Source organism: Fukomys damarensis, unplaced genomic scaffold, assembly GCF_012274545.1.
Source record: "Fukomys damarensis isolate Sample0158 unplaced genomic scaffold, DMR_v1.0_HiC HiC_scaffold_5, whole genome shotgun sequence".
NCBI classification, from domain to species: domain Eukaryota; kingdom Metazoa; phylum Chordata; class Mammalia; order Rodentia; family Bathyergidae; genus Fukomys; species Fukomys damarensis.
The window spans coordinates 81,908,555-81,935,681 of NW_022900917.1; the positions used below are offsets into that span (position 1 = coordinate 81,908,555).

Here is a 27,127-nt window from a genome sequence, read left to right on the forward strand (position 1 = left end):
TATGAAATCTTTGTGTTGCCCACGATGGCCTCATACTTCGACGCTCAAGCAATCTGTCTTAGTGTCCCCAGTGCTGGGACTTATAGGCTGGTGCCCAGCTACACTTTAGATGCTTAGTAATAGTCCCAATCAATTATTGTTTGACAGTATCTGTAATCCCAGCCCTTTGGGGAGCTGAGGCAGGACTGCAAGTTCAAGCCCAGCCTTGGCAATTTAGTGATGTAGTAAGGTCCTGTCTCAAAACAAAAAAGGGGCTTGGGAGGTAGCTCAGAGCAAAGGCCCTGGATTTAATCCTCAGGACAAAAATAATTCTTGAGATATGTGCAGAAAATAGCTGTGGGAACTTTGTAAGGCATGGAGAGTGCTAAAGGTAGTAAGAACTCAGAAAGGCATATGGCTCCTCTCTACCAGAGAAGAGGGAGGTGGTACAGGATGAAAGGGCTGGGAGCTCAGAGCAGGAGAACCCTCTAGCTAGAGAGCCCAGAAAGTTTTACTGAGAGATAGCTGGGGCTAGCAGTAAAAGCAGAACTCTGAGCCATGGGCACACAGCACGGGAGCCTCCAGTTTAGGTTCCTACAGAAGCTCAGAACTAGAGGCTCAGGCCTGATGGTCAAGGAGCCGATTCCATTCCTCTCCCAGAGGATATGGCCTCAGGACAATACCACTGTTCCCACCCTGAGTCAGGAAGGCAAATCTCATGGGACGCCTGGTCGCAGCCCATCAGCCTAGGCTCAAGGCAGGTGGGCTCTTAAGCACCTATAGCCTCTGCAACAACCCAGGCAGCTAGTAAGGATGCTGTCTCAGGGGTGTCCCCTCCAGCACTGGGTGTGGTTACTTAGTCTTACAGCTGCCCTCACTGCTTCCACTTTCCCAGGAAGCATCTATGTGGAGTGGAGAGAGGCACAGAAGAGTGGTCCCAAGCCACTAGGGAGAGGAGAGCTCCAGGACAAGGCGGACTTCTTACCACCCTAGGGTACCCTGGGTGGGGTTGCTGCAAATAACAAAGAGCTTCCCTTCCTCCTCACTTGCTGTACCTGAAGTAACTCCTACCTTCTGAACCGCACATCCTGGGCCTATGGCTGCTGCCTTCAAAGAGCACCTAGCATTCTCCAGTCTATGTACAGTTCTTCTGGCCTCTGTGCCACCTGCCTCCCCACTACAGACAGAAGAGTCCCAGGAACAAGGTCTCTTTCCACTTGTCCTGAAAGCTCTCCAGAGCCTGAGGTAATGCTTGGACTCCTAGGAGCACTGTACAATGTACTGTGCTGCTGAATTTGCAACTGCCCGGGCTGGATCCCCACTCTCATGTGCCCAGTGCCCAATCTCATACCCAGTGTCCTCTTCTCTCCCTCTGTCCTGCCTCTGCATCGTGACCTGGAAAATCCCGAGTTCCCCAGGTTCCATGCGGACCCTCCCTTCTCGCTGTGACCAGGTCAGCCTTGGCAGGAAGCAAACTGCATGTAAATTTGCAGTACTGAGTGGGGGAAGTGAAGGTAAATCACAGGCATCTGAGGACAGAAAAGCATGCTCAGGGAAAGGGCAGCCAACCTGCTGAAACTGGCCTTCGGAGACACCGTCGCGGTAGAAGATGATGCGGGTGGGCTTGAAGCGTGTGGACTTGTAGAACTGGATGAGAAGCTCACGCACCATGGCAGCCAGGTCCTGAATGATCTCCTGCCGGTGCTGCTGCACACGCACAGTGGCGCAGTAGCGGTTGGGGTGTGCATCCATGCTGCCCACGACCTGCAGGAGCATGCAGTGAGTACCTGCAAGGGTACCCGGGGGCTCCCTGTTCTGGGCACGTGCTAGAGAGCAGCCTGTGGATGGGGGGAGATGTCTCCACTGGTCCTGCTGTGGCATATTTGGGACAGCTGGTTTCTCTGCTTTCCCTGAATGTCTGGCAAGCATGCTTGCTTATACATTCTAAAGAACAAAAGTTTGCCTTAAGGAACACAGTAAAAATAGGTGACTACTCAAGACAACTTTATTTTGGTTGTGATTAAAGGTGGTTGAATTAATTTGTCCACAGAAAGCAACTGGTGAGTCTCCTTGATTTTTTCAATGTAACTGCTTTTCCGTAAGAGCCACCTGCACATCAAACACAGCAGCCTCACCCCAGTTTGGTCCTTAGGAGGGCAGGGTGTCCTGAAGACAAGCTGTCCTGGTCTGGAAGGTCAATCAGAGAGAGTGTGGAGAGGAAAGTAAGTGAAAAGAGGGAGCCCAAGAGGCCTCTGGGTTCCTCGGTCAGGAGAGGAAGGGGCACAAGGCAGTGATGCTCAGCCCCAAGGCTGCCCTTGCACTGCTGTGCAGAGGCCAACTTCCCTGGCAAGCCTTATAGGAAGGACTACACATTCCTGAGGCATTTTCCCAGACCTGTGGTCCTCTGTCCTGCTTGGGGCTAGAGTTTCTCCCAAATCAAGTGAAAATAAATAGAGCCTGAAGTGTTTCAAGTTAGTACAAAGAGAAATAATTTAACATGTAGAAATCTGTTCCTATTGATTGAGAACTGCGGAGGTGATAAACACACAGATTTTTGTTTTTGAAAACTTGGAAAGTTTTGGAATCTAAGACTCTAAAATCCAGACAGCCAATTCAACACTACGCAGCATTTGTCCAAGAAAACAAAAGCTAACAGGATCAGTGAGGCAGGAGGACAGCAACACCACACACTAGTGTTAGAGAGCCACCGGCTATGCACCCACCTGGCTGGAGGTGCCAGGGCCTCCTCTCCGAGTCCTGTCTTCCTGCTCTACAGACCAGAACACAGCTACTGGGTGATCTGCCAAGCTGCCCTTCCTGATTAAAGGAGGCCAAGTGAGAAATTGTTCACACACAATGTGCTGGGACTGGGACTAGGGGGCCAAGAGGCAGGAAGTGCCTTAGGTGGTGTTGACCTCACAACAGGAGTGTGGCTTCATGTAACATCTGAGATCAATCTGTGTGTATTGTACACATGTGCACACAATACATATGGTAGTTTTCTTCCACCAATGGCAGTCTATCTGGTTCTCTCATGTTCACAACCCTCCAGACTAATCATATATTGACACTAGCATTTTCTCAGCACCTACTATGTGCCAACCTGGGCCTAAGGCTTCTGCCTTCAAAGAGCACCCAGCATTCTGTACATGGCAGGCCCCATGTACAGAGCCTCTGAGTCCCAATTTCTACCCTGCAGGCAAGTGCTTCTGAGGCACATCTCCCAGAGATGCCAGGGAACATACAAGAAGGCATTCATGAGGTGGGTGGGTATGGATAGTTAAAAAACAAAATAAAACAAAACAAAAAAATCCACCAGAATTAATGAAAGAAAGCAAGCCAGCCAGCCAGCCAGGGCCGGAGATTTAGCTCAGTGGTTCCGCCACCTGCCTTGCAAGTGCAAGGACCCGAGTTCGATCCCAAGAAAGCCAGCCAGCCTGCCTGCCTGCCTGCCTGCCTGATGCTTTCTTCCAATTGCTTAGCCACCCAGCCTCCAGTCAAAGGCACCTGGGAAGCCATGCATGGCAGCACACATCTTTAATCTTAGTCTGAGGGAGGCTGGACCTGGAGGATTTCAAGTTTGAGCCCAGCCTGGCAACTCAGAGAGACCATGGTGAGACAGACAGATAGATAGGCAGATAGATAGAAAGATTAGGTCTTAGCTCAGTGTCAAAGCACCGCTGGATTATTCTCCAATAAGATCAATCAGTCAGTCAATCAATCAATGGAGAGGCAAGGGGACTCAAGGTTGATACTCTCTGCACTTTGAATTACAAAGTTAAAAAACTTCACTGTTTGTTAGTAGTCTGTGGTTTGGTTCGGTCCTGTGGATGAAAGGCCATGGCACTAGTGACACTGTACTGTCTTGTGAACAACTAGGGTGGCTGCTGAGCAGCAAAACAGAGGCCCAAATGGCCAGAGGCTGGGCAAGAAGCACTGTACTCCACGCTGGGCCTTTGGAGACCTGAGGCTGCTGTTCCCATCAGGCACCACCATACACAGCCTCAGATGAAGATGGTCCATGCACTCTGTGGATGGTGTTAAGTCATTCAATTTATGTAGCTTCTTAGAGCCTTCTCTAAGAAGGCATCCCACATGGCCCAGACCCCACCAACTGAGCAAAGCACTGGGCCTTTCAGGAAGAAATCCAGGGCACGTTGCAAAGGGAGCACAGGTAGTTCAGGCTCCTGCCAGGCAGCATGACACCAAACAGGGTGCCCTGAGGACCAACTGGACACTCACTGCGGCAATAGAAGGCTTCTTCCCATCCCCGGCAGGTGGGTGAGTGACATCTGCTCCCAAAAAGATGACGGGCTGCTGGAATACAGGAGGCCTGTGAGGGAAATATGTGTTAGGGGCCAAGGCTCGGGACATAACCTGACCTCTGAAGACATGAGTTACTACTGTCCTCTTCTGGGTGGTTAGAAATGCATATAGCAGCCACATTTATGATCGGTAATTATCTTTAAGGACACAGCTATCTTTAACCTCACAGATAAAACAACACAAAGTCTGAGATGTGCTTTTGAATAAACAGGGAGGGAGAGGGTGTGGTGTATCCCAGACAGCACTGTCTGGAGACTGATGGCTGCTGAGGCACATGTGAGTTCATCATTGCATATCTTCTACCTTTATATACACTTGAAATAAAAAATTCCCATGACTTGGGCCAGGGGTGTAGCTCAGCAGCAGAGAACTTGCACAGCTTATATAGAATGGACAGATTCTGGTTTCTCCCAGAACGGCGGGGGCGGGGGGGATAAATAAATAAAAGCCCCATAGCTTGCTCTTCAGCCTTCAGGTGGCAGCTAAAGGCTACTCCAGGGCTTCTCTGCTCCTCACAATGCTGTGTTGGGGGACAGTGTCCTTCATCCACTAGGCCCCCACTGCACCCCCAAGCCAAGGGCCCAAATGTTTCCAGACAGGGCCAGATGCTCCAGCAGGAAGCTTGCAGCACTGGGTGGAGTCCCTTCCTAGGGGAGGCAGGTGCACAGGTAGACTAAGGGTCCTGCCCACAGGGGACCACGGCTTGATGTGCCTGTGCATGCTGGCCCATCACACAGCTAGCTGCCTTCCACTGTTATCATTTCCATGTTGACTACCCTTTCTGGGAGAAGTCAAGGAGCACAGAAACCTGTGTCCCACTTCTGTTTCTCCCTCCACTAGACCCTGCCCTATAGTCAGGCTTGGGAAAGAGAAAAACCCCACGATTGTAGGCTTTGGATAAGCCTTAGCCCAGCATCTCCAACCTATTAACTACTCTGGGAAATGTCCAATGTACTCCCCTGTGCAGAGAAAAGGGTCAGAAGCCACAGTGGAGGATGCCCAGCACTCTTTCCTCACTCACACACAGGTACGACTCACCTTAAACAAGCAGAAGCAGCCTGCCTTGATTCCCTTCCCATCCCTGCCTGCTCTACACAGGAACTCCCTGAATCAACCAAGCTGCACAGCCTCACAGACTCCTTCCATCAGGCTGCATGCTGCCATGGCAACAGGACTCCTCTCTGCAAGTCTCCAATGGCCACTATATCACCCAGTCTCAGACATTATCAGTGCAGCTCATCAGTACCTCATGACACGGGACACTTCCCTGGGTGTTCAGGGCCCCTCTGCCTCTGCCTGGCTTCTCCTGCTGCCACTGCCAATACTGGCCCCCAACCCTGAATTTCCCCACGGTTCAGGCTCAGATTGTCTACCCTTATGCTGAGGATTCTGATTCTGCCTCGGCTGGGCCCTGGGCTCAGATTCTCACAGCTTCTCGTTGTCTCCCCTGGGTGCCCTGCAGAGGACCCAGTCGAGCCCTTTACCTGCCAAGGGCTGCCCAACCTCGCTAGAGTGCAGGCCAATAGCTGGGGAGCCATGTTAGTCTCTTCCTTTCCTCTCAAGCCCACAAACCCCAGGCCAGGAGTGTGGATGCACCCTCATTAGCTCTGCCCCATCCTGGCCCAGGCCAACAGCTCTTCCTTGGGTGGTTGAGAGACTCCTCACCCCACTACATCTGGGGCCACAGCTGGTCTTCCAGAACACAGGTCGGGAGGATCTGATCACTAAAGGCCTAGCCCTCAGCCAATCCACATCTATTGCAATCTGCTTGCCTGCCCCAGCTCCTCACCCTCCTGAGTTGAGCTCATCCCTCTGCATGGGGACACTGCTCACCTGCTCTATCAGCTGTGACGTTTTTATGGACTCTTGCCTGGCCTCCTGTACCAGGGAGCTACGACTTAGGTCTCTGTGCTCACTGCTTAAGGCCCAAACTCCTTGTATTCAGCAGGCATCCAAGAGATGCAGAACCTGTTGACTGATCAAACAGTGCTCAGTTCTCTGCCTCCTGATATGTCCTCATTTGTTCCCAAGGACTTTTTTGAGTGGAATGATTCTTCTGAGTCCCACCTGTCTGACTGCATCACCACACCAACTCCTCACCAATTCGATGAGCTCTTCCAAGTCACCAGTGAAACTCAGTAGTTCTAGGTGTGGTAAATTCTAGGACCTAATCCAAGGCAGCTGGGGCAGACAAGGTCAGTGCTAAGAACATGGGTGCTCTGCTGCGTCCCTCAAGGGCTAAGGTATGGAAGGTTGGCCTCCCACATAATGGCAGTGAGAGGTGGGGCCCAGTGGAAGGTGATGCAGTCACCATGGTAGAGTGGTTAGATGGCCAGCTCTCTCCTGTGACCCCTGCCAATATATTCTTGCTATGTGACATCTCTGAACAATTAGCCCACTCCAGAGGCCCAGGCTCACACCATGCTTTGGACTTGCAGAACTATGAAGCAAATAAACCTCTTCCTCACCCATTTTCTTTTTAAAGTAGCCAGCTTCAGCTGGTTGTGGTGGCTCAGGCCTATCATCCCAGCACTCAGGAGGCTGAGGCAGGAGGATGGCAGCAGGCCTGGGCCACATAGTGAGTTTAAGGTCAGCCTAGAGTACAGAAAGACCCCATCTCAAAAGGGGAATGGCGGGGAGAGAGAAGAAGAGGGGAAAGAGAAAAGAAATAAGAAAGAAAGAAAATCAACCAGCATCAGGAGTTTCCTTGTAACAGAGAAAGAGACAGTGATTACTAGAGTCACCTAGTAGGTGCCCCCAGCAGGGCAGGCAGGTGGGCTGCACACAGGTAACACTTGTCACTGCCTATTTTCCAAATGAGTGAGTGAAGTGATGACTGCCTACAGTCTTCACAATTACCTCTTTTACTTCAAGACACTTTGAGTCATCGAACAGTCTGTTTTCACCACTGTGTGTCATTCCTATGGGTCTTTAAAGACAAAATCGCCTCAACAGCATCTGTCATCATGCTGATTGCTCCTTTTGCCTGCATCAGCAACTGGCAAGCTCTGAGGAGGGGCAAGCACTGACCTGAGCCTTGCCTTCCCACACTAAGGCATCGCCAGGCCTAGTAGGTGTCTGAGGCAAGTGCAGCTCCACCGCCCTGGCCACTCCCCTGAGGCACAACAGCAGCTGGCATTTGGCCACACATGCTGGCTGTGGCCAGGGACCCACCAGCAATGGCTCCTATGTGGAGCTTTTCAGTTCAACATTCCCAACAGCGTTCAGCAACATTGATGGCCAGCCTCACATGGAAAATAATAAGGTGCTGCTCTGGGTCCAGCTGATGAGCTAGGAACACACGTCTCCTGCTACGCCAAGTGTGCCCCTGCTCAGCCTCATTCACCCACACACTCCTGAGCAGCCACCATTGCCATGAACAGGGGAACAGGAAGGATACCTGCTCTGGCCCTGAGCAGCCAAGATCCACGCTGACCTCACTGATCTGTCGTGTCTAAAACAGCACTTGGCTAGGGTAAGTGACTCTGCCCCTTTGGGTATCAGGCCCCCATGCCAATGAACTGCTCCACACATGGGGCCTTACCTGCCCTGGGGCAGCAGGATGTTGTTGACACCTCCCAGTTTGACATTGATCTTCAAGCAAAGGTTGGACAGAGTCTGTGGCGTGGTTCTCTGTACATTCTTCATCTGTACACACTGTGTGGCCATCCCCAGCACCGTGTCTCCCACACGCTTGACCTCAGCTGTGGAACACAAGAGGTGCACACATCACAGCTTCCACTAATGCCCCTTCTTGAGCTAGCCTTCCTGCCCACCTGACCCTGTCCTGACCTGTGCTGGTACAAGGCCTGACCAATGGGTCCTGGGCCTGGCCAGCTTCAGTCAGTCTGTAGAGGAGGGTCACTCGCGTATGGAGTGGATTCATCTCTGAGCGGAGTCCTGCTTTAGCACTGCCATGCATGAGGGCCAATCCCACCCTGTCGGGAAGGGCAGCCCAGCAGGTGCATCCCATTCCTCCAACCTGTGAACAGAGACTACTGAAATGACTTGTGCTGGGCCAAGGGCAGGACTGGCAGAGCCCAGCCAGAACTGAAGACTTGGCATTCCTCAGCAGCAAAGATGCCTTTTTTTTTTTTTTTTAGTATGGGGATTGAACTCAGGACCTTCAGCTTATGAGGCAGGCGCAGTGCCACTGAGCTACATTCCCCAGCCCAAAGATGCTTTACATTATAGCACAGACTCAAGTAGTTAAAAATAAAAACCCTGGCATTCTCAAAATCTTTGGCAAATACAGATCTGACATCAAAGAGTTCTACAGGCCTACACCATCTTTCTGCCTGGATTCTTTCACAGAGCAGCTGGTCACTGCCTCAGGGCAGCTCTTTGGAAACAGTGACTCTCCGAGGCAATATTAATAGCATGTCAACACCAGTGGCTTTCTTCTTCCTTGTTTTTGAAGGTTGAATTTGGGAGGAGAGAAGTGTGGCTCTGACACATCTGTAACCTGCTTCTGGCAATACTCATAAGCCCAGGGGCTTCCTTCTGTCATGGGGCCCCTACACCACAGGTTCTCATACCAGCCCCGCTAACTTCCACAGGGGTTCCTAACATGTTGCAAAAAGCTCTCCCCTCGCTGCAGCTGGATTTGCATGGCCTGTCCACGAAGCTTTCCGTACTACCTGGGGCTTCCCAAGTGGAGGGCTGTGTCCAATTTTGCTCTGTATTCTCTGGGGGGCTGGGACACTACTAAAGAAAGTCCACACACTCAAGCAACTGCCTGTTGGCACAATGAATTTTAAGGAACTTCCAGAGAATTAGAGATTACAAATGTTAGACTGAGTCCCAAAGACATAGGAGTCGTTGCTGGCATTGTCAGGAGCACTCTGGGGTGTTAGGAGATGCTCTTCCCAACCCTAACACTCTTACTGTATGGTGGATGTGACATCCACACTCGAGCTGAGTTGTGTGCCACCAGAGTGTGCCAGCTATCCACAATGGTGGACCCACATGAGGCACCTATGGGGAGGGGCCAGAACCACTTCCTCCTCAGCCTTTGGAATGGGCCTGAAGCAAGCACTCCTCTGTGGCTGCAGCCATACCCATGTAGACCAACTGCGGCTCCCAAAGCCCATTGACAAGCAGACACCTACCATAAACTGGGGTTTTGCCAGGCAGGATGACCACCACCAGCTGGAGGCCAGCATATGTGTTTTTCAAATGCCGGAACATGGGCTCTACACTGTCCGCTCCCTGGGCGTATTTACAGAAGCATGGCTGGCCCTGAATTGGCATGCCTGCGTCTCTTGAGATCTTCCTGAGCTGCTCCGTGAATGACCTGGAGGAGAAGGTCCATTTTGTTAAAATGCACTGCAAACAGTAAAGAGTTCCGACCACCAGAGGTCCAAATGGCACAAGCTAAATGAAGCCAAAAATATGGGAGTTCCTTTTTGGATTTTTTTGGTGTTGAAGATCAAATGCAGGCCTACGTACTCTACCACTGACTACACCCTTAACCCCCAAAGCATGCTTATGGACAGTGATGGTGAACCTTTTAGAATTTTCAATGATACAAACAGCCTGCTGCAATACATGTGCCACGGGTTGCTTATGGAGGTCAGAATTAAATTTCTTTCATTCCTAGACAAAGCCAGATATCAAACTGTACTTCCTAAAATATATCAGCCCACAGAAAGGCTTAAGTTACAAAACATCCAAAGAGGCATCCGAAAAGTCAGTGTAGCAGCTGGGTCAGGATAAAACAGCACACTTCAAATAGTATTTGCACTGCCTCCTGCTGTGACACTCTCTTGTCATACAGTGACAAGGTTCTGTCCTTCACTTGGTGGACCACAACCGCCCAAGGGAGGTGAGGACACAGGTTTCCCCAGGTAAATGGCAGGTTCTGCCAGGAAGGGAGGATTACTAGCTCCTGCTCCTTTCAGTGGGTAAAACTTGGTCTTGATAACACAACCAGGAGAGGAGGCAAAATGGCCCACATGCCACAGCAGTACCTCAGCAGAGTCCACAACCACCATGGGGACACACACCCATGGCTTCTATGTTAGACCTATACATAAAAACCATGGACTGGGGATTTAGCTCAGTTGTGCAGGCCTGCCTCGCAAGTGCAAGGTCCTGAGTTTGATTCCCAGTACAAACCAACCAACCAACCAACCAACAAAAAACAACCATGTGGCCTTCTACAATCAAGGTGAGGACAGTGTAATCCAACCTCACCAGTCAGTGTTCTGTTTCCCACAAAAAAGAAACATGTGTACACATCTGCACTTCATCTACACATGAACTGTCTCAGTGGGTGAAAGTGGAAAGAGGGAACAAAGATAGGAGAAAGGCAGAAGAGGCGTCCAGGGTCTAAACTTTGATCTGATTCCCAACCCTCTTTCTGCTTCCAGCATGGACAAGAGCCCAGTCATTGACAACAGCCTCTAGCCTCTGGAGATGGCTCTGAGCACTTGGCTTTGCAGAAAAACCCCTTGGTGGGGTGGTCAAGTTGCCAGCTACCTCACATCCAGAAAGATGGGGCAAGTTTTACTTTGCCTTGTAATGCTGGCAGAAAAGGAAAAACCACCAGACCACATGCTTCCAGACACAAGGTTAGGCCTGGTTGTCCAGGATCCTCTCTGCTGCCCAGCTGATCCACAGACCAAACCAGGGTAAGAGGCAGCCCTTCTGTGGCCCAGTGGCAGTGGGCTTCATGAACCAAAGCTGTCTCTCCTCATTTTAATCACTTCCTTGGGGCAGAAATGAAGAAAATACTCCCAGTCAGACTACCTTTCTATAATCACCCATTCTGTCCTTTCTCCCTTTCACTTAATTTACAGAAATATCAAGCTAAAGTATATAGTTTTAGTTCACTGAATCCTATTTTCTCTCTTTTTTTTGGGGGGGGTACCGGGGATTGAACTTGGTCCTTGTGCTTGCAAGGCAGGCAGCGGAACCACTGAGCTAAATCCCCAGCCCATATTTTCTCTTTTTTGTTTCAACTCTATCTACCCACCTACCTACCTATTCATATAGTGTGTGTGTGTGTTTGTGTGTGCAACAGGCAGGCAGCGGAACCACTGAGCTAAATCCCCGGCGCATATTTTCTCTTTTTTGCTTCAACTCTATCTACCCACTTACCTACCTATTCATTGTGTGTGTGTGTTTTACCAGGAATGGAACTTGGGACCCTGAGCTTGTGAGGCAGGTGTCAGAACCACTGAGCTACATCCCCAGCCCCTTACCTATTAACTTAGAGACAGGCTCTTACTAAGTTGCCCAGGCTGGCCTCAAAATCCTGGCTGAAGCAATCCTCTGGCCACAGCCTCCCTAGGAGCTGGGACCACAGGTGCTCACCACCACAGCCAGCTCTGCCTGTACCTTTAACTCAGATGTTTTCTTCTAAGCAATCTGCTCTCTCCACACTCACTCTGGTGGCAGTCTCAGGAGGAAGCAGTACACTGAGAAGGCTACACTTTCTGGCCTAGCCTGCCCGAGCAACTGCTCTTTGATCAGAAAAGGCTGACAACCCCCCACATGTGAACTCCTGCTGGCACACACATCCCGACACACAGACAGAAAGATCTTCCCAGCAGTCATTTGTTCCCTGCCCGCCCAGCAAAACCACGGCCAGATGCTTCCAGGTGGCTTACTTCAGATGGACTTCCGTGCACTGGCGCTGTGGTGCGAAGCATGCGATGGCCCACACCTTGATCTCGATGCCTGTGTGGAACTGCTTGTTCCTCATGTCCCAGACACCTTGAACAGGGGTGGCGATTGCTTTGTTCTATAAATGACAAGGAGTTCAGAGTGAGAAAACATGGGAAACACAGTCCTTTGACCCTGGCCTTCATCACTCTCACTGCTGGTTCCCCAACTAATAGGGGCTCCTGAGGGCAATAACTTGACTTTTGTGCCATCCCAGGTCTTCCCTGACAAGTACTGTAGACAATGTGCACATGTTTGCAGAGTGGCTGGATAATAGGGAGAGTGGTTGGGTATGGAGTTGAATGGAGAAGGAACACAAATGTGGTGGACAGAGGATGGGATGAACAGATGGCTAGCTGAGTAGAAAGCTGGACAGGGGATGCACAGGTAGATGTATGGATGAGAGGGTGGGTGAAGAGGAAGTTGGACAGATGGATTGGTGAGTGGGTAGACCATTAGATAGAGGATGCATGGTATGTAACAAACGGAGAGGAGGAAGGGCCCAGAGCTCCATTCAACCTTGGAATACCTAGAGGAACAGAAGCACCCTACAATGCCACAGGAAGCTTTCGTACTCTATAGAGTACTATGCCGTATGTTACCTATCTATCATCACTAACACCACCAAGGAAGGCTTCCCCAGTACCAGGACCAGTGTGTTGACAGGACAACAAGAAGCAACCCCCATGACTCTTTTCTTCTGCCCATGCTATAAGCTGTGTCAGAGACAGAAGCTACTCTCCTTTGGAAAGAGAAATATGAAGCCTCACATCTGCTTCATCTTATCATCTTTTACTTAGAAAGGACCAATCCCTGACATCCTCATCTAAGGAATCTCAGAAATGCCTTCCAGTGATTCTCCCGAAAGGATATGCATAGAAGTAGCGATGCCACCTCAGGAATGAGTGTCACTACAAGAAACACATGTGTCTGAGGTGCTATTGCTATTGCCTGCTTGCATAACAACTTCTACATGGGACAGCTGTCAATGCATACATACAACGCACACGGGATCTTCATAGGTAGTAGCTCCTACTATGTCAACCTCAGCTGACTGAGACTTGGGGTCAGTGGCTCTTCACGGGGTATCCTGTGCATGTTACTGTCTGCCTATCAGGTGCCAGGAGTTCCACCTTGGGTGGGATGAAGAACAGTATCTCCAGACACCATAAAATATCTCCTGGCTGAGAGCCCGCCTGCTGCACACATTACTTGCAGAGGGGGCTTCACTTCTTGTGTTAGCAGTGGACATTAGGTAGGGGAGGTGATGAAGGAAAAATGGAGGGTCTTTCCGCCCTGGAAAATGTTTCAGAGGTCCAGAAAAATGCACTCATTTTGAAACATTATAAGCTCTTTTAATCCTTAGGATTCTAGCACTAGAAGGATTATAAGAGCAATTCTCTTTTCCAAACTGCTCCTCTGTATTGAGGCAGGACATTGATGAAATAGAGGAAAACAGGGAACAGTGAGAAACCACTGCATTTGATATCTTCATTTTACCACCCACGGCCTCAGGAACCAGTCTCTTGCCTTTGTGGGACCTCTTCTCTCACCCGTGGCAAGGGCACCAAGCAATCTCCCTCCTGCCCTGGGGGAGTGAACAGGTGAGGTGTCTACAGTGTTCAGGCACACAGAGTACACAAACCAGCAAGGGTGTCAGAGGCCCTGCTCAGAAGTCCCTTCAGGAGAGGAGTACCACTGAGCTGCGGCACACACAGACACACTCAACATGGACACTGTGACAGCCACAGGGAGCCAACTCACATTACACACAGCACAGGATGACCTGCAAAATCCCAGAGAACTCTTTCAGGAAACAACACTAGAGTGACAAAAACCAGGGCACAGTGTGTACCAGAGGCATGGAAAAATATGTAATAACTCGTGGGTGGTTGTACAAAGGAGATGACATCAATTGTTTCCTAGGAAGGCCACTAAGAACTAGGGAAAGAGCTTTTTAGTAATTCTCTTATAATTTTTGAATTCTAAAGCATTTAAAAAATGAAACGTGAGTCCCTGGGTTTGAACTCTAGCAATGCAAAACAAAACAAAACAAAAAGAAAAAAAGAACTTATATTTTAAAATGAGAACAAAACTAAAGCAAAACCATACCTGGCTATAAATCTCAAAGACCAGAGTAAAAGTCAGTAGATAAAAAGAGAGCAAAGCCTGGCAGAGCCCTCACACTCAGCTGCTGGGGACTCAGTACCTCTGATGCTCGGCCCAACAAACTTGGGCATTGCCCCTGCTCCATCATGGGGGATCCTTCAGAGGAAATGAGGGGCCCTTTGTCGTGAGTCCAACAGCCTTAGTGATCAGGACCCCCTGGCTCATTAAAAAACCCAGAGGTTACAATGGCAAAATACTCGCTTGCTACCAAGAACCTGGAAAGCAGAAGTTAAAGAACAGAAAAACAGGATAAGCTCCTAAAAAATAGCTCTACATGGGTAGAGCGCCTACTCCATGAAGAAGGATACCTTTTACATTGTGATAGGATTAAATGATCTTTTGAAGCAGTAAAGACAATTATGAGAACCTTCCTAAAGAACTGAGAAAGCCATGTTGTCATGAAGCTGAGGCCCTGGCAGGTGCAGCCCAGAGCAGGGGGCCTGTACAGGCTCAGGGTCTGCACAGCACCATGGGTGAGGGCACAGAGCACCGAACAGCCAAGCACTGGGACTCCTCCATCAGTGCAGCGTAGACCCACTTCCCCTACTCCCTGCCCTCTGCACTTACTCTGCCCCCGTACAGGATAGAGGGTGGCTGTAGGACCCGCCCAGTCACATCTGTCATTTCGTCTTTCACCATGATTCCAAATTCACGAACATATGGGTCTGTATTAAAACTTGCACTTCTCATCTTGAAAAGAGAAAAAAGAAAAAGCACAGAGTCAGGTAGGGCTCTGTAGCCTGTAGTGGCCATGTCTGTCCAAAGCATGGGGTATCCTGTGGCATTCCATCCCAGGACTGACCCCAAGGCCACAGCCCATACCAATTTGCTGATCTCTTCTTGCCGATCAGGTGCCGACCTTGCAGTTGCTCTGATCATGGTTGAGGTCTGATTGTCCGTTAACTTTTTTATACATCTCTGTCCTGCCACTATGTTACAGACCTACGAAGAAGAAACAGATGGGTCAATGCCTGTGCTATATGCGGACTGGGCAGCAAGTGAGGGCCAGCACCCTGCCAAATAGTGGAGCTGCTCCATTGCCTCTGGCTCACAAAAGAATCCCCTCTAAGTAAACCCAGCAGGGCACTAACATATGTGGGGTTGGGTCCAAACCAAGGTTCCTGGGCTCTTTCCAGTCCTCAGCAGAGATGGGCGTAAAATTTGTTCACGAAACTGGCTGCTTAGCTGGGTATGGTGACAAACACCTGTAATCCCAGCACATAGGAGGTTGAGGTAGGAAGACTGTGAGTTCAAGGCCAGCCTGAACTATACAGTGAGACCCTGTCTCGAAGAAGAAGAAGAAAGAAGAAAGAAGGGGGAGGAGAGGAAGAGAGGGAAAGAGAGAGGAAGGAGGGAGAGAGGGGAAGGAGGGAGGGGGAGAGAGAGGGAGGGAAGGAAGAAGAGAGAGAGGAGGAAGAGAGAGGGGAAAGAGAGAGAAAGGAAGGGAGGGAGGGGAGGAGGGGGAGAGAGAGCGCAAGAGTGTGTGAGAGAGAGATAGATGGGGGATTGAGAGAGAGGGAGGGAACACACAATATGAAACAAAACTGGCTGCTCAAGAAAAAGGAAGTCAAGTCTACTACTGGAGCAGGACTTCAGAAAAGTCAACGATCCAACCAAGCAGGGAGAAAAGTAATACTCAAGGAAGATGAAATGCATTTCTTAGTTTTGTCTTTTTTTAATCGAGGACAGGAGTTTTCAAACAGCCTTAACGCAAGATAAGTAGATGAAGAATCACCACGGGTCCTGAGCACTGACTTTTCTGCTGGAGACATTGCCCAGATTTCATGCTGTCCTCACGGTAATCCCATTCTACCACAGGGGAAACTGAGGCTCAGCAACACCAATAACTAGCCCAGGGTACTAGAGCAGCAGGGATGACACAGTTGTGTTTCTTGAGGTTGCATGACCTGGCCCCTCCATGTCTCCTCCCTGCCCCAAAGACACATGGTGTACACAAGGCACTCGCCTCCAAGGGAAGGTAGGTGTGTTTCTGTTCCTGTCCAACTTGTAAACATGGGAGGTGGGGATAGCGCAGAACCAGCTTGTGCCTGTCCTTGAAGTACTGGGCCACCGTGCACTCCACTGTCTGCCCACTCTCCTGCTGCAGCGGGAACCTGGAGAACAAAGAGATCGCTCAGATGACAACATCTTGGGCTCCTAAGAGCAACCGCTGGAGCTTGTACACACCTCACCCAGGACTGCATATCTGAGTTTGCTTTGCTGGGGTGACAGGTGGGAAGCAAGTACTCAGCAGGTCCTAGAAGTGGAACCAAATCCTGTCCTCTAGATGACTTGGACTCTTCCAGAGTCCCCAGTTTTCATTTTGTCTCTACAGGGTAGAAAATAAAAAATGCCTACAAGCACAAGATAGGCAGTAATCACAAACTACCCACCTGCCTACAAGTTCCACAAAGGAATTAGGATAAACAAATTCAGAAAAAAAGGCCCATGAACTTCTCCCAGACTATGGCACTCTTGAAAGTCACCCCATGGCCAGGGCTCCAAGTGCCCAGAGGAAGTGAGACCTTCCAGGACAGGAGGAGAATGGCAATGAACCAAGTTGTTATTGCACCCATCCGTGGCCTTGTGCAGGGCTGAAGCAGGAGGAGAGGCCCAAGAGAGAAAAGAATGAGTTGGTGTCCCAGCTTGTCCTGCAATGACTGCTCCACTGTGCCTACACTGCTGAGCAATCTGTTGCCTGCCCAGTGGGAAGAGGTGACAAGGCCAGATCCAGCTAGTCTTTGCTGCTGTTCTACAAGGACCTAGGGACTTTGGCATCTCCAGTGCCTGGCAATAACACAGGTATGTTCCATGGAAGGACCACAAAATAAAACAAATGAGCCAGGGCACGAGGTCCAAACCTATCACTTTCCTCAAAATGAACACTGCATTCTTGTAGGTGGGAAAAGACAAGGATTTGGACAGCAAACTGTGTTCTCTAAGTAATGAGACACATAGCAGAAGGACACCTTAGGTGGGTTGGCAGGGGCAGTCTAGACCCAGATACACCCGTGGGTTCACAGTGTCCACAGACACACTGCTTTCCCCAAAATTAACATTAGACAACACATACCAAAGACCTTTCTCTCACCTACGAAAGTCTACCCCTTCCCAACAAGGGTCATTCAATATTGTATTTGAGTTTATTTCAATAGGCAAACTTTGGGATCAGGTGAGCCACGTAAAGTAGAATACTGGCATTTCAGAACAGAATAAGATCCTTGCCAAGAGAATCTAGGTCCCAGAGTTTGGAAGCCTGAGTGACAGGAAGGACTTGTGCCTACAGGAGTGTGTGATAAAGGCAGTCACTTACGTTTGATGACTGGCGGGCCGCCGGGTCACATTGCAAACACGGTACTTCCTCTTCATCTGCCCACAGTGCGTTATCTCCACCTTTAGACCTGTGACAAGCACAGGAGGCATCAGTGGCCATGCTTGCCTGTGGCTTTCAACAGAAACCCTGGTGCAGACCCAGCTGTGGCGGGTCTGTGTCTGCTGCAGGGCTCCTGAGAGGTGGTAACACCACACTGCTGTCTGAGAGTGATTCCAGCCTCCAGCCTCAGGTCTGAGATTTACAACTACTGACCCACCCACCTCTTCCTACCTCACATAGACAGTTGTATTTCCTTATCATTCCCACTACTGGGTGGGATTTAAACATCCCTGATAATTCATCAGATGATTGTCATCTGCCACCTTTTCCACCTCCCTCTACACGTGTGGGGACAGGAACTCATAAGTGCACGGATGAGGGGCCCTTGGGGACTGCCCTGCCTCCTGACCTGATGCACTGGGATGGCTTACCTTTAATTTCTTTGGTAAACTTTACCCTTTGGGAATCTGTCAGAGGTTTTTGTTGTTCTTCAATACTTTTAAAATCCAAAACTTCACAAACAAACTCGATCACTGGCTGTGCCTTATAAAAAGCTGTTGCTGACACTGCAGGCAGGAAAAGAAAGAGACAAAGACAAGTTTGGCAATGCCCCTACCCCATGAACCACGCAACAATCCTGGAGTGGTTTCTACAGACTGAGCCACTCACGGACCCAGGGACTCAGGGCACCAGAATAAAGCTGATTGAGTCTGCCAAGTCTCTCTGAGAAGAAACCTAGTTTTATTTTATTTTATTTTTTGGTACCAGGGGTCAAATCCAGGACCTTGCGCCTATGAGGCAGGCAGTGGAACCACTGAGCTAAATCCCCAGCCCTGAAACCTAGTTTTAAAAACACAAAGTCTAACATATCAGCAGAGCCATGAGCCTTAGATTCTATGATTCTTCTCACAATCTTCTGGTACAGATATTTCAGAGATGTGCCAGTCCTTACCTCTTTTTCAATAAATGTGTATCTGAGCAAGATAGAATTTTCAAGTCTTTTCAGGTGCTTCTCATAGTAATTAACTCCCAAAGGAGAAGAATGAATTCTGACTTTCATTCTTATCTCTGTCGCAGAGGGAAGTAGAGGTCTCCCACAGAGAATTAGACAGATTCTCCAGACAGAGAGAGGCAGTCATGCCCAGGCCTGGTGAGGAGACCCACTGGACTGACCCCAACCAGCTGCCATCCTCGATGTCTCCAGCACGTACACATAAACCCCTCAGACCCCAGGAGGGAAGTGGAAGTCAGGAACATGGCCTGACCTGTGCCCCGCACATGTAGCACACTGAGGCCTGGCAGAGGTACCTCCTCAGCCCTGACTCATCTATAGGGGTGAGCTCCTCCAAGGGGCTCTGATGCCTACCCAGGAATCATTGCTTTGCCCTCAGACTTTGAGAAGGTGTCACAGACACTGGCAGAGGCCATATTTGGAGCTGGCCACAAAGGCTTTTCCCTTCTACTAGTTCCCTAGCCCGCCCTGCAACAATGGCCCCACTTTGCTTACCATCAATATTCAGCATCATTTTCCAAAGAGAAGGTCGGACGGACTGATGGAAGCCAAACCACACTTCTCGGCCCCCACCAAGAGGGTTGGAGCAGCCCTCGGATGCAGTGAAGAAGGAACGGCCCACAGGGGTGTACCTGCAACCCAGAGAGGCCCCGCCTGCTCAACTATGCTGGGAGTACCAGGCCTGCATCTGCTCTCCCCTACACACATGCAGTGGCATTCTGATTTCTCCCCTATGGAATTGCCTCTCTTTCCGGGATTCTAGCTTATGCCAATGACTATCAGGGTGAGGCAGCTGGACCAGTCCAGTGGCTTCCAAGGACCATGTGGCCTGTCATTCATTCCCTATTTCACTCAGCTCGTTTTATCCAGGCACTGAGCATAAAAGGCACTCGGAGCTTGAGCTGGTGTGCAGGGAACATAAGCCGCATGGTTCACACCCTTCTGTGGAGACAGAGAAACATGAGTGTGGACCCAAGCCATAGCCTATCTGACCACAGTGCACCTCATCTATGTACTACAGAGGTACCTGGCATCCAACCACTGGGGATGCCACAGGTCACTACTCATGGGGTTGGCACACCATTTAGTGGTGTTATCCTATGGGGGCTACACTGTTAATAAAATCATGGAGAAGGCCCTTTTCATTTTCTACCTGAGATGTGCTAATGGTGCCTCTACTTCCACTGGTCTTCCAAAATGAAAACAGCAGTTTCTTTCCTGATTGTAAAATTAATGTAAATAACCCAAAGGAATTCAGAAGAGAAACTACAGTCATTCCTACCACTCAGTTAAAAATACAGACACCTGGCAACCATCCTTCTTGCGCCTGCCTGCTCTCCACCCATCAACAGTTCCAAGTAGTGACAGATTATACGCCAGGCCCTGCCAGGAATGACACCTGGCCCTGGATGTGTTACCTCCAACCAAGCCTCAAGCTGCGGGCTCCACTGTCATCTCTAAATCTTGTGCCTGGCTTCAGAGTGCCTTCTCACACAGCTCTCCTTCCCTTTGCAGATCAGTGTGAGCCCTGGAGAGTCAGCATGAAGCTGTGCTTCTAGTTTGGCTTCCTGCTCTTCACTTGTCCCTTCCTGCTGTTCCAGAGATCCTACTGGGTAGGTACCGGTGCGAGGAACCCACTGTGGAAGAGGTGAGCCGGCCTTGCTCCTCCATGCTTCCTCTCATAGGAAGCTGGAACAACCCTCTGCCCAGCAGATGGAGATTGATGTGCCCCCTGGAATATTCATCCACCCTTTCTCCTAGCAGTGCCAAGTGTGGTGATCTCTGGCTACAAGATGACCGCAGAGAATGAAACAAGAAGTCCAACGTATCTAGGGTGCTTCTTACCGTCGTGAACAGGTGTGGAGAAGGTTCTCCAAGGTGGACGTGCAGCCAAGCATGACACTAGGGCATTACCACTACGAGTCCTGTGCATCAGGACAAGGCACACAAAGTGCTGTCCACACAGGGCGTATGGCTATGAAGGCACCCAGGGGCACAAGATCAGGCTTGGTGGAAAATAGTGATGGTTAATTTTTATATTAAAAATTTTCCACCTTAGTCCTGTTTACTGTCTTCACCACAAAACACCCATGTGGCTGTCACCACCCTACTGCTTGTCCTGGGATACAGATCGCATGCTTTCTGGTCATACCCAGCCCTTTGGTCCCATGTGGAGCTCTCACCTCATGGATGGCAAATGCCTCATGACCACATCCAGGGCCTGAATCGTCTCGAAAGGGACACTGGGCAGCCTCCCCGAAAGTGCATCATGTAATGCCTGTAAGCTCACGCAGGACACCCACTTGATGGATACCTTGAAGATGCGGTCTTTGCCTTCTCCTGGTAGCGTGACCTCCAGCTCCACCTGAGGAGGTTCAAAGCACACTCAGTCATTCCCTCTTCAGAAACTGCTGAAGACAAGGATGGTGGCAATTGATTTCCAAACTCTGCTGGGCTGGAAAATTCCCTTGTAGTCCATTATCCACCCACTGACCACCTGTGGCTCCTGAGGCCCACTTACTCTAGGCAATGTCTTCACCTGTGTGCTGCACACTGTGACATGTCCTGCACTAGGAGCACTAACAGGCTGGACCATAGATGCATCCTGACCATGGCACGCACAAACCCTCTGGTGGTAACAGAAGCAATTTTGTAACCTACTGATGACACCTCTGGATATTTCTGGGACAACTACATACTCTATCCTCCAATGCACAGAATGCCAGTGAGGTAGACTTGCTCACATTTTTGTACAGACCCACAAATGCTCAGATTTAAAAAGTAGCCCCAGATCACAGTGCTATGAAAGGGCAGAGATGGGACTAGGACCCAGGCTGGTCTACTACCAAAGGTTTTTCCACTGGTACATGATGCTGGGCGATGGAAGCACCTCTGGGCAGGGCCAGGCAGTCATGGTCCTGGCAACATAACACAGACCATGCCCACACCCCAAAACCCAGCCTCATACCACACTTCTGCAGTTTGCAGCTGGAACACTTCCTTGAGGTGAGTAACCTGCACAGCCCCACTTTCCTCAGGACAGGTCAAGCGCTATGGGAATGCCTGGGTGTGCCAGCTCTCATATGCTTAACCTCTGGACTCACCTATAGCACTTTGCCTGAACCTTGCCAAGAACACCCAGGCCCCACTGATGCAGCCTGCACACCCAAGTCCCAGGAGGGTGAGTCTTTTCTATCCAGGACTTGGCCTGCATGAGCAACACCCATGCATCCAGCAACACTCAGAGTTCTACCACACCTGGCAACCAAACTGGAAAGCACCTGCAGCCCATCTGCAAGTGAAAGCAGTAAAAGGCAAAGTGCTTCAAGGTAGACAGATATTAAACATCTAAAAAAGAAAGCTATAGAATTGATTCCTTCTAGATTTCAAAACTCGATCTAACAAGGCTACTTATATCAGGGGATGCACACACTGTTGAAAATCCCTAGGAATAAAGGATCAAGTCGTCAGGAGAGGGAGGATGCTACTGGGGGCAAAGGGCACAGGAGCTGGGCGGAGGGAAATGCTAGGCCTAGATGGTATGTACATGGGATCTATTTTATAACTACTCTTGATAAAACTTTAAGTTAGTCATATGAAAGTAGTAATAAAAGCAAGCATTAGACACAGCACTAATAACATGACAGGCATTATTAATTTACCTAACAACCTGTTATTCTCCATGCCCTGGTGTCCACCCTCACTTTCAGTCAAGATCCTGAGATCAGAGAAGTAGCAAGCAGAAGAGGTGTGCCTCCTCTGTGGGGGCAATTCCAGTATGGACTGGTAGAACTGACCTCCACAACAGAAGTAACAGATAGCAGAGGAGAGGGTACCCTTCCACTACAGAAATGGGACAGGTTGGAGCAAGCAAATAAATGGAAGCCATCACACTGGTCTCTCAATTACCCAACTCACCAGTGGGGACCTGTGCCTATACATTTCTCCAGATACACAGCACATATCTGAATGACACTTTATGAACTGGTAGCAACTCGACACTTGTTAACGTCATCCTTGTAAATGCCCCTGTAACCTGAGGAGAGACCCTGAGAGGCATACAAACACATACTTCGGTTGTTAAAAATCTACTTTAGTTCAGTCTCTCCTTGGACCCATAAAGGCTATACCCCAGCCTTTCCACTTCAACTCTGGGTGGAGAGCTCACCAGAAACATCACCTGCTTGGGAAGGGTGACTCCAGGCTCTCTGAAAAGCAGATCTTGTTCATGTCTGGGCCGCTGGCCATGTTCCAAGACACGTTATCTGGGTCCTAATTGCAATGCAGCATTGCAAGGGCTCTGACTGGAGTTTAGCTCTGGTCGACCTTGGGCAGGGGGCTCCTTTCCACTCAGACCACCTGTGTCAGCTGTGGGGCTGGTGTGTCATGAGAATGCCACAAATGCCACTTTCTGAAACGGTCAACTGAAAACATCACCAACCCAGGACCTGGACACAGTGACATACATAGTTGTGAAGTGAACCTCTCTGAGCAGGCCATGGCCAAACTGAGCCACTCTAGCTGGAAATCATCCAGGTGAGGAAATCAGGAGTAATGTAGAGGTTCCTGCTTGTGTCTGGCCACAAAATTAAGAAACAAAGGAAGGGAAAACAGCACTTTGAAGAGCACAAAGAAATTGCACAACCACCACCACCATCATAAGAGACAGCCAAGTGCAGAGAGAGACAGCTGCTTTCCCAGAGACTTCCTCACTCAGAACTCAGCTGTTGGGCCACCAATGCCCCAAAGATGTCCAGTCCCTATCACTATGGAAGAAGCCACAGCACCAGCAGGCAGTCTGGCTTGGGCAGCACTCTGAGCCCGAGGGAGGCGTCACACTCACCGTGCCTGCCAAGCCAGGCCAGAGCAACAGCTGCCATGCTCTAGGCCATAGTTCTTTTCCAGAGGGAGATGTGCAGGTCACGTCCTGTTTAAATGTGCCCAAGGAGCTGTTGTCTAAAGGTCTTCTGTGATTCTGCCCAGCAACCAATCTTCCTGAAAAAGATCACTGCCCATTCAAATACCTGGTTTCAAGACCAGGCTCAGCCAGAGCGCCTTTGAAGTATACTGCAAACCCAGAGGCACTCTGGCTGGTTTGGGGACGGATGCTCATCCAAGGTGAAGCAGCATGTCCTGAGCATGCTGACAGGTGAGGCACCCGGGCAGGCTCGAAGAGCAGATGAGGGCAAACAGGCCTCTACTGTGTGTTGCCCACGGGGGAGCCCCAGTGCTCTCCTCCCAGGAGCTCTAGGTGCAAAGCCTCCCTGCCAGTTGAGCCCTTAACATCCCTGATCACTTGATCCCTTCATGCCAGGTCAGCAGGCACCTGTGAGTACTTCTATGGTTCCCATATGGCCAGGTACAGAGACACAGAGGAGAACCACATGACCATTTCAATGGCAGTGAGTCCTTTCCATTGTAAACTGTTTCTGGGCAAGGTTTATGGACTTCTGAGCTCTAACTCCTATCCAGAAGAGGAATGCACACAACTCCCTGACCAGGAAGCTACAGCTCACGTCGCACATCATGTCTCTTCACTGCCAAAGTGGCCTAGGAATTAAGCCCCAAGTTTTGAGCAACATGTCCAAATTCTGGGTGCCTCCTACTCTGAAAATGAGGATGTGTCTGGTCAGCCACAGGTACCTCAGCCCACACAGAGCTGGCTTCCATACCAAGGCTAGAAGTCAAACAGGTAGGAAAACATGAAAATAGCAGAGATTATGGTGCAGTCTAGCAAAGAGACTGTCAAGCAGGTGATGTGACTAGGACACTCTGTTCAGAGACCAGGCAAGAGCCTCCATAGTCTCCACCAAGCTCCTAGGCAGATGCTAGGCTAACAGGCACCTCAAGATTCTTCTGTTACTACAGAATATGTAAAGACAAAAGAGCAAATATAAAAGAGAAGGTACCAAAAGATGGCATTTTGCTCTACCATGCAGCATCTTGGGCATGGAAAGGGGGACAGATCTTTGTTAACTTTTGGACAGTAGGGTTTGTTTCTGTGGTCCACAAATGTGGGAGGGGTGTACCTGGAATCAGGAGACCCCATACAGCTGTGCACAGGTCTGTAAGCCCTCTGGGACGTAGTCTGTCATCTGACACAAAGACAAGGGTGGGTGGGATTCAACTTGGGACACACTGAGTGCTCCCCAGACTGAGTGCCAAACCAGTTCATGAAGGGCTTCTGTGGGCACTAAGTGACCCAAATATGCTCTGGACACAGGCTAGGATGGCAGAGCAGTGACAGAAACCACTGTATATGACAAGTGTAAACCACATCCTGAGCAGTGGGACGAAGGGCTTCAAACTCTTACCCCTCCAGGTGTGACATGGGGCCTGATGGGCAGCACCTGGAGGTGGCTGGAATCTTAAAAGTCCCCAGGGCCATGCAACACTTGGAAAAATGGGGCTGCTCTTTTTGGATGTATCTTCTATCACTGCTGCTCCACTCTGCAGGCTCAGCACTGGCCCCAGGTCCAACTAGGAAGGGTGATCCCCAGTCTGTTTCTACAACCACAAATCTTGAATTTGAGCCCCAGAAGTTCCCCCGACTTCTTAGGGAAACTCTCCTCATGGCTCTCCTAGCGTCTATCTATAAATATGCACACACAAAACTGTGAATACACTGCTTATGCTTTCCTTTCTATCACTTTAAACAAAAACAAATGTTGAAATTAAACACAAAACTTTAAGATCAATAAATCTCAAATTGACAGCAGGTTAACTTGCAAAGGGAAAGCCTGCTTAACTGACCTGCGTCAGCCCTGGGGTTTCCTTTGATGTAGAATGTGCTGTCCATCTCCCAGTACTGGCAATGATAATCCATATGCCACTGGTGACTCTAGAAATTACCGTGAGACTAGATCCCACTGTACCGAGCCATATAAGGTAACCTGGCCTTCACCCTGTCATACATAATCACTCCTGTCAGAGAGAACAACTAAGTGCTGAGACTGCTAGGCCCTGCAAGAGGCAAATGGGCCACAAGAAGCTAGAGTGTACTCTCTTTAAGATTATTACTATAGTGAAAAAAAATTATTTTTCATATCTGTAAAGAACACGTAGGTTCCTTATTGTCCCCTAAAAATACATACCTAACTTGAGACCCCTGCACTCCCCTTATTTTCAGGGGTCCCAAGCTTAAGGGACTATTAGAGTAGACTGTTCCCAGTGGGAGTTATACCTTCTCACAGATGTTAAATTACTGGGCTTTCCTGTGTTTGTTAAAGTACAAGGGAAGGGTAATCAAAATAGATGGTGAATGTTTAAGTTTTTGAAAACATAGAGAAAGACACAATGACATTTACTACCATAAAAACACTCCCACTTGGTTTGAACATACTTCCCATTATTTTGCCACTTTCTGAAGCAGTTCTGGAAATCCTCGTCTTTATATGTGATTAAAAAAATAAGGTGATGCTGCTGTCAAGTGCTATCCAACAAAAAGGCAGGCTTATAGAAACATACTGTGTCCTTATTCACCTTATTCACTAGATCTAGCACCATGTGACTACTGGCTCCTCCCAAAGTCAAAATGACCAGGAAAGGTAAACCTTTTGAATCAATTGAGGACATTAAGGAAACAATGACAGTACAAAAAAAGAAAAGACACAAATGAGGAGTTCCAGAACTTGGGATAAGTATGATCCAACTGAAGGGGTGTATTATGAGGGAGGTTAATAGCAATGTGTCTTTTACAGTAATTCTTTAAAATTTAAACATTCACTGTATTTTTCTTTTCTGTACCGGAAATTGAACTTAGGGCCCTGTACTTGCCAGGCAGGTGCTCTGCTGCTGGGCTACATTCCAGGCTCATTCACCAGATTTTTTTTTTTTAATTTTTCTTGAGTTTATTGGTACAATCTAGGTATACAATACAAGTATATTCATTATTGGGATCCTGTACCTTTACATGATAGGTCTTGATTCTCATTTTTTCCCCTTGTCCCTGCCCTCCCTTCACCTCCCCCTTCCCTCCCCATTTACAAACACTTTATTTCCATTTTTTCATTTTCTCATATTTTTTTCCTCTCCCTTATTACCTTTTCCCCACCCTTCCCACTTTCCCTACACCTTTAGCCCTTTACTTCCTATTTCACATTATTAATTATCTCATTAGGATCTTGTATACTATTATAGTTTTTCACACCAGAGAAACTATTCGGTATTTCAGTTAAAGAAATCTCTATATGAACATTAAAAATAGGGAATCCTAAAATAAAACTAAAAAGGAAAGTAAAAGAGAAAAGGCAATGATGCAACATTAAAACAATCCTTAATTCTGAAGATGAAAATGGTCCTTGAACATATTTAAGTTGCTTCTTGCTCTTGTAGTCTTATATTATTTTCATTTTTTAGAGAATACTTTATTAGTTTCTATAATCAAACCCACATAGATATACATATTTACATATTTAATACAGTGCATTACCCCTGTAGAAATGGAAAAAAATTAATTTTCTAGACCAATATGGCTGTTAATTTCTGTACAATGCCAACTCAACACAGTAAATTGGGATAACTTTTTCCAAAGTTGTCAGCAGTTTCCAAAAATTCAAATTATATATATATGTATGTGTGTGTGTGTGTGTGTGTGT

General features: G+C 48.9%; 1 protein-coding gene across 4 annotated transcripts in view; it reads right to left on the reverse strand.

Annotated features, from left to right (window-relative positions):
• Positions 1-27,127, reverse strand: part of Ago2 (argonaute RISC catalytic component 2) — a 74,747-nt gene that overhangs the window by 19,958 nt on the left and 27,662 nt on the right. For all 4 annotated transcript variants that reach the window (XM_019209782.2, XM_019209783.2, XM_019209784.2 and 1 more), the window contains exons 4-15: positions 20,714-20,895; positions 19,026-19,162; positions 17,950-18,084; positions 17,459-17,546; positions 16,112-16,259; positions 14,968-15,087; positions 14,713-14,835; positions 11,922-12,055; positions 9,417-9,601; positions 7,850-8,009; positions 4,222-4,312; positions 1,549-1,743 (exon numbers count right to left, since the gene is read on the reverse strand). In XM_019209782.2, the coding sequence (XP_019065327.1) occupies positions 1,549-1,743; positions 4,222-4,312; positions 7,850-8,009; positions 9,417-9,601; positions 11,922-12,055; positions 14,713-14,835; positions 14,968-15,087; positions 16,112-16,259; positions 17,459-17,546; positions 17,950-18,084; positions 19,026-19,162; positions 20,714-20,895 (1,698 nt within the window). The remainder of the gene's footprint in view (positions 1-1,548; positions 1,744-4,221; positions 4,313-7,849; positions 8,010-9,416; positions 9,602-11,921; positions 12,056-14,712; positions 14,836-14,967; positions 15,088-16,111; positions 16,260-17,458; positions 17,547-17,949; positions 18,085-19,025; positions 19,163-20,713; positions 20,896-27,127) is intronic.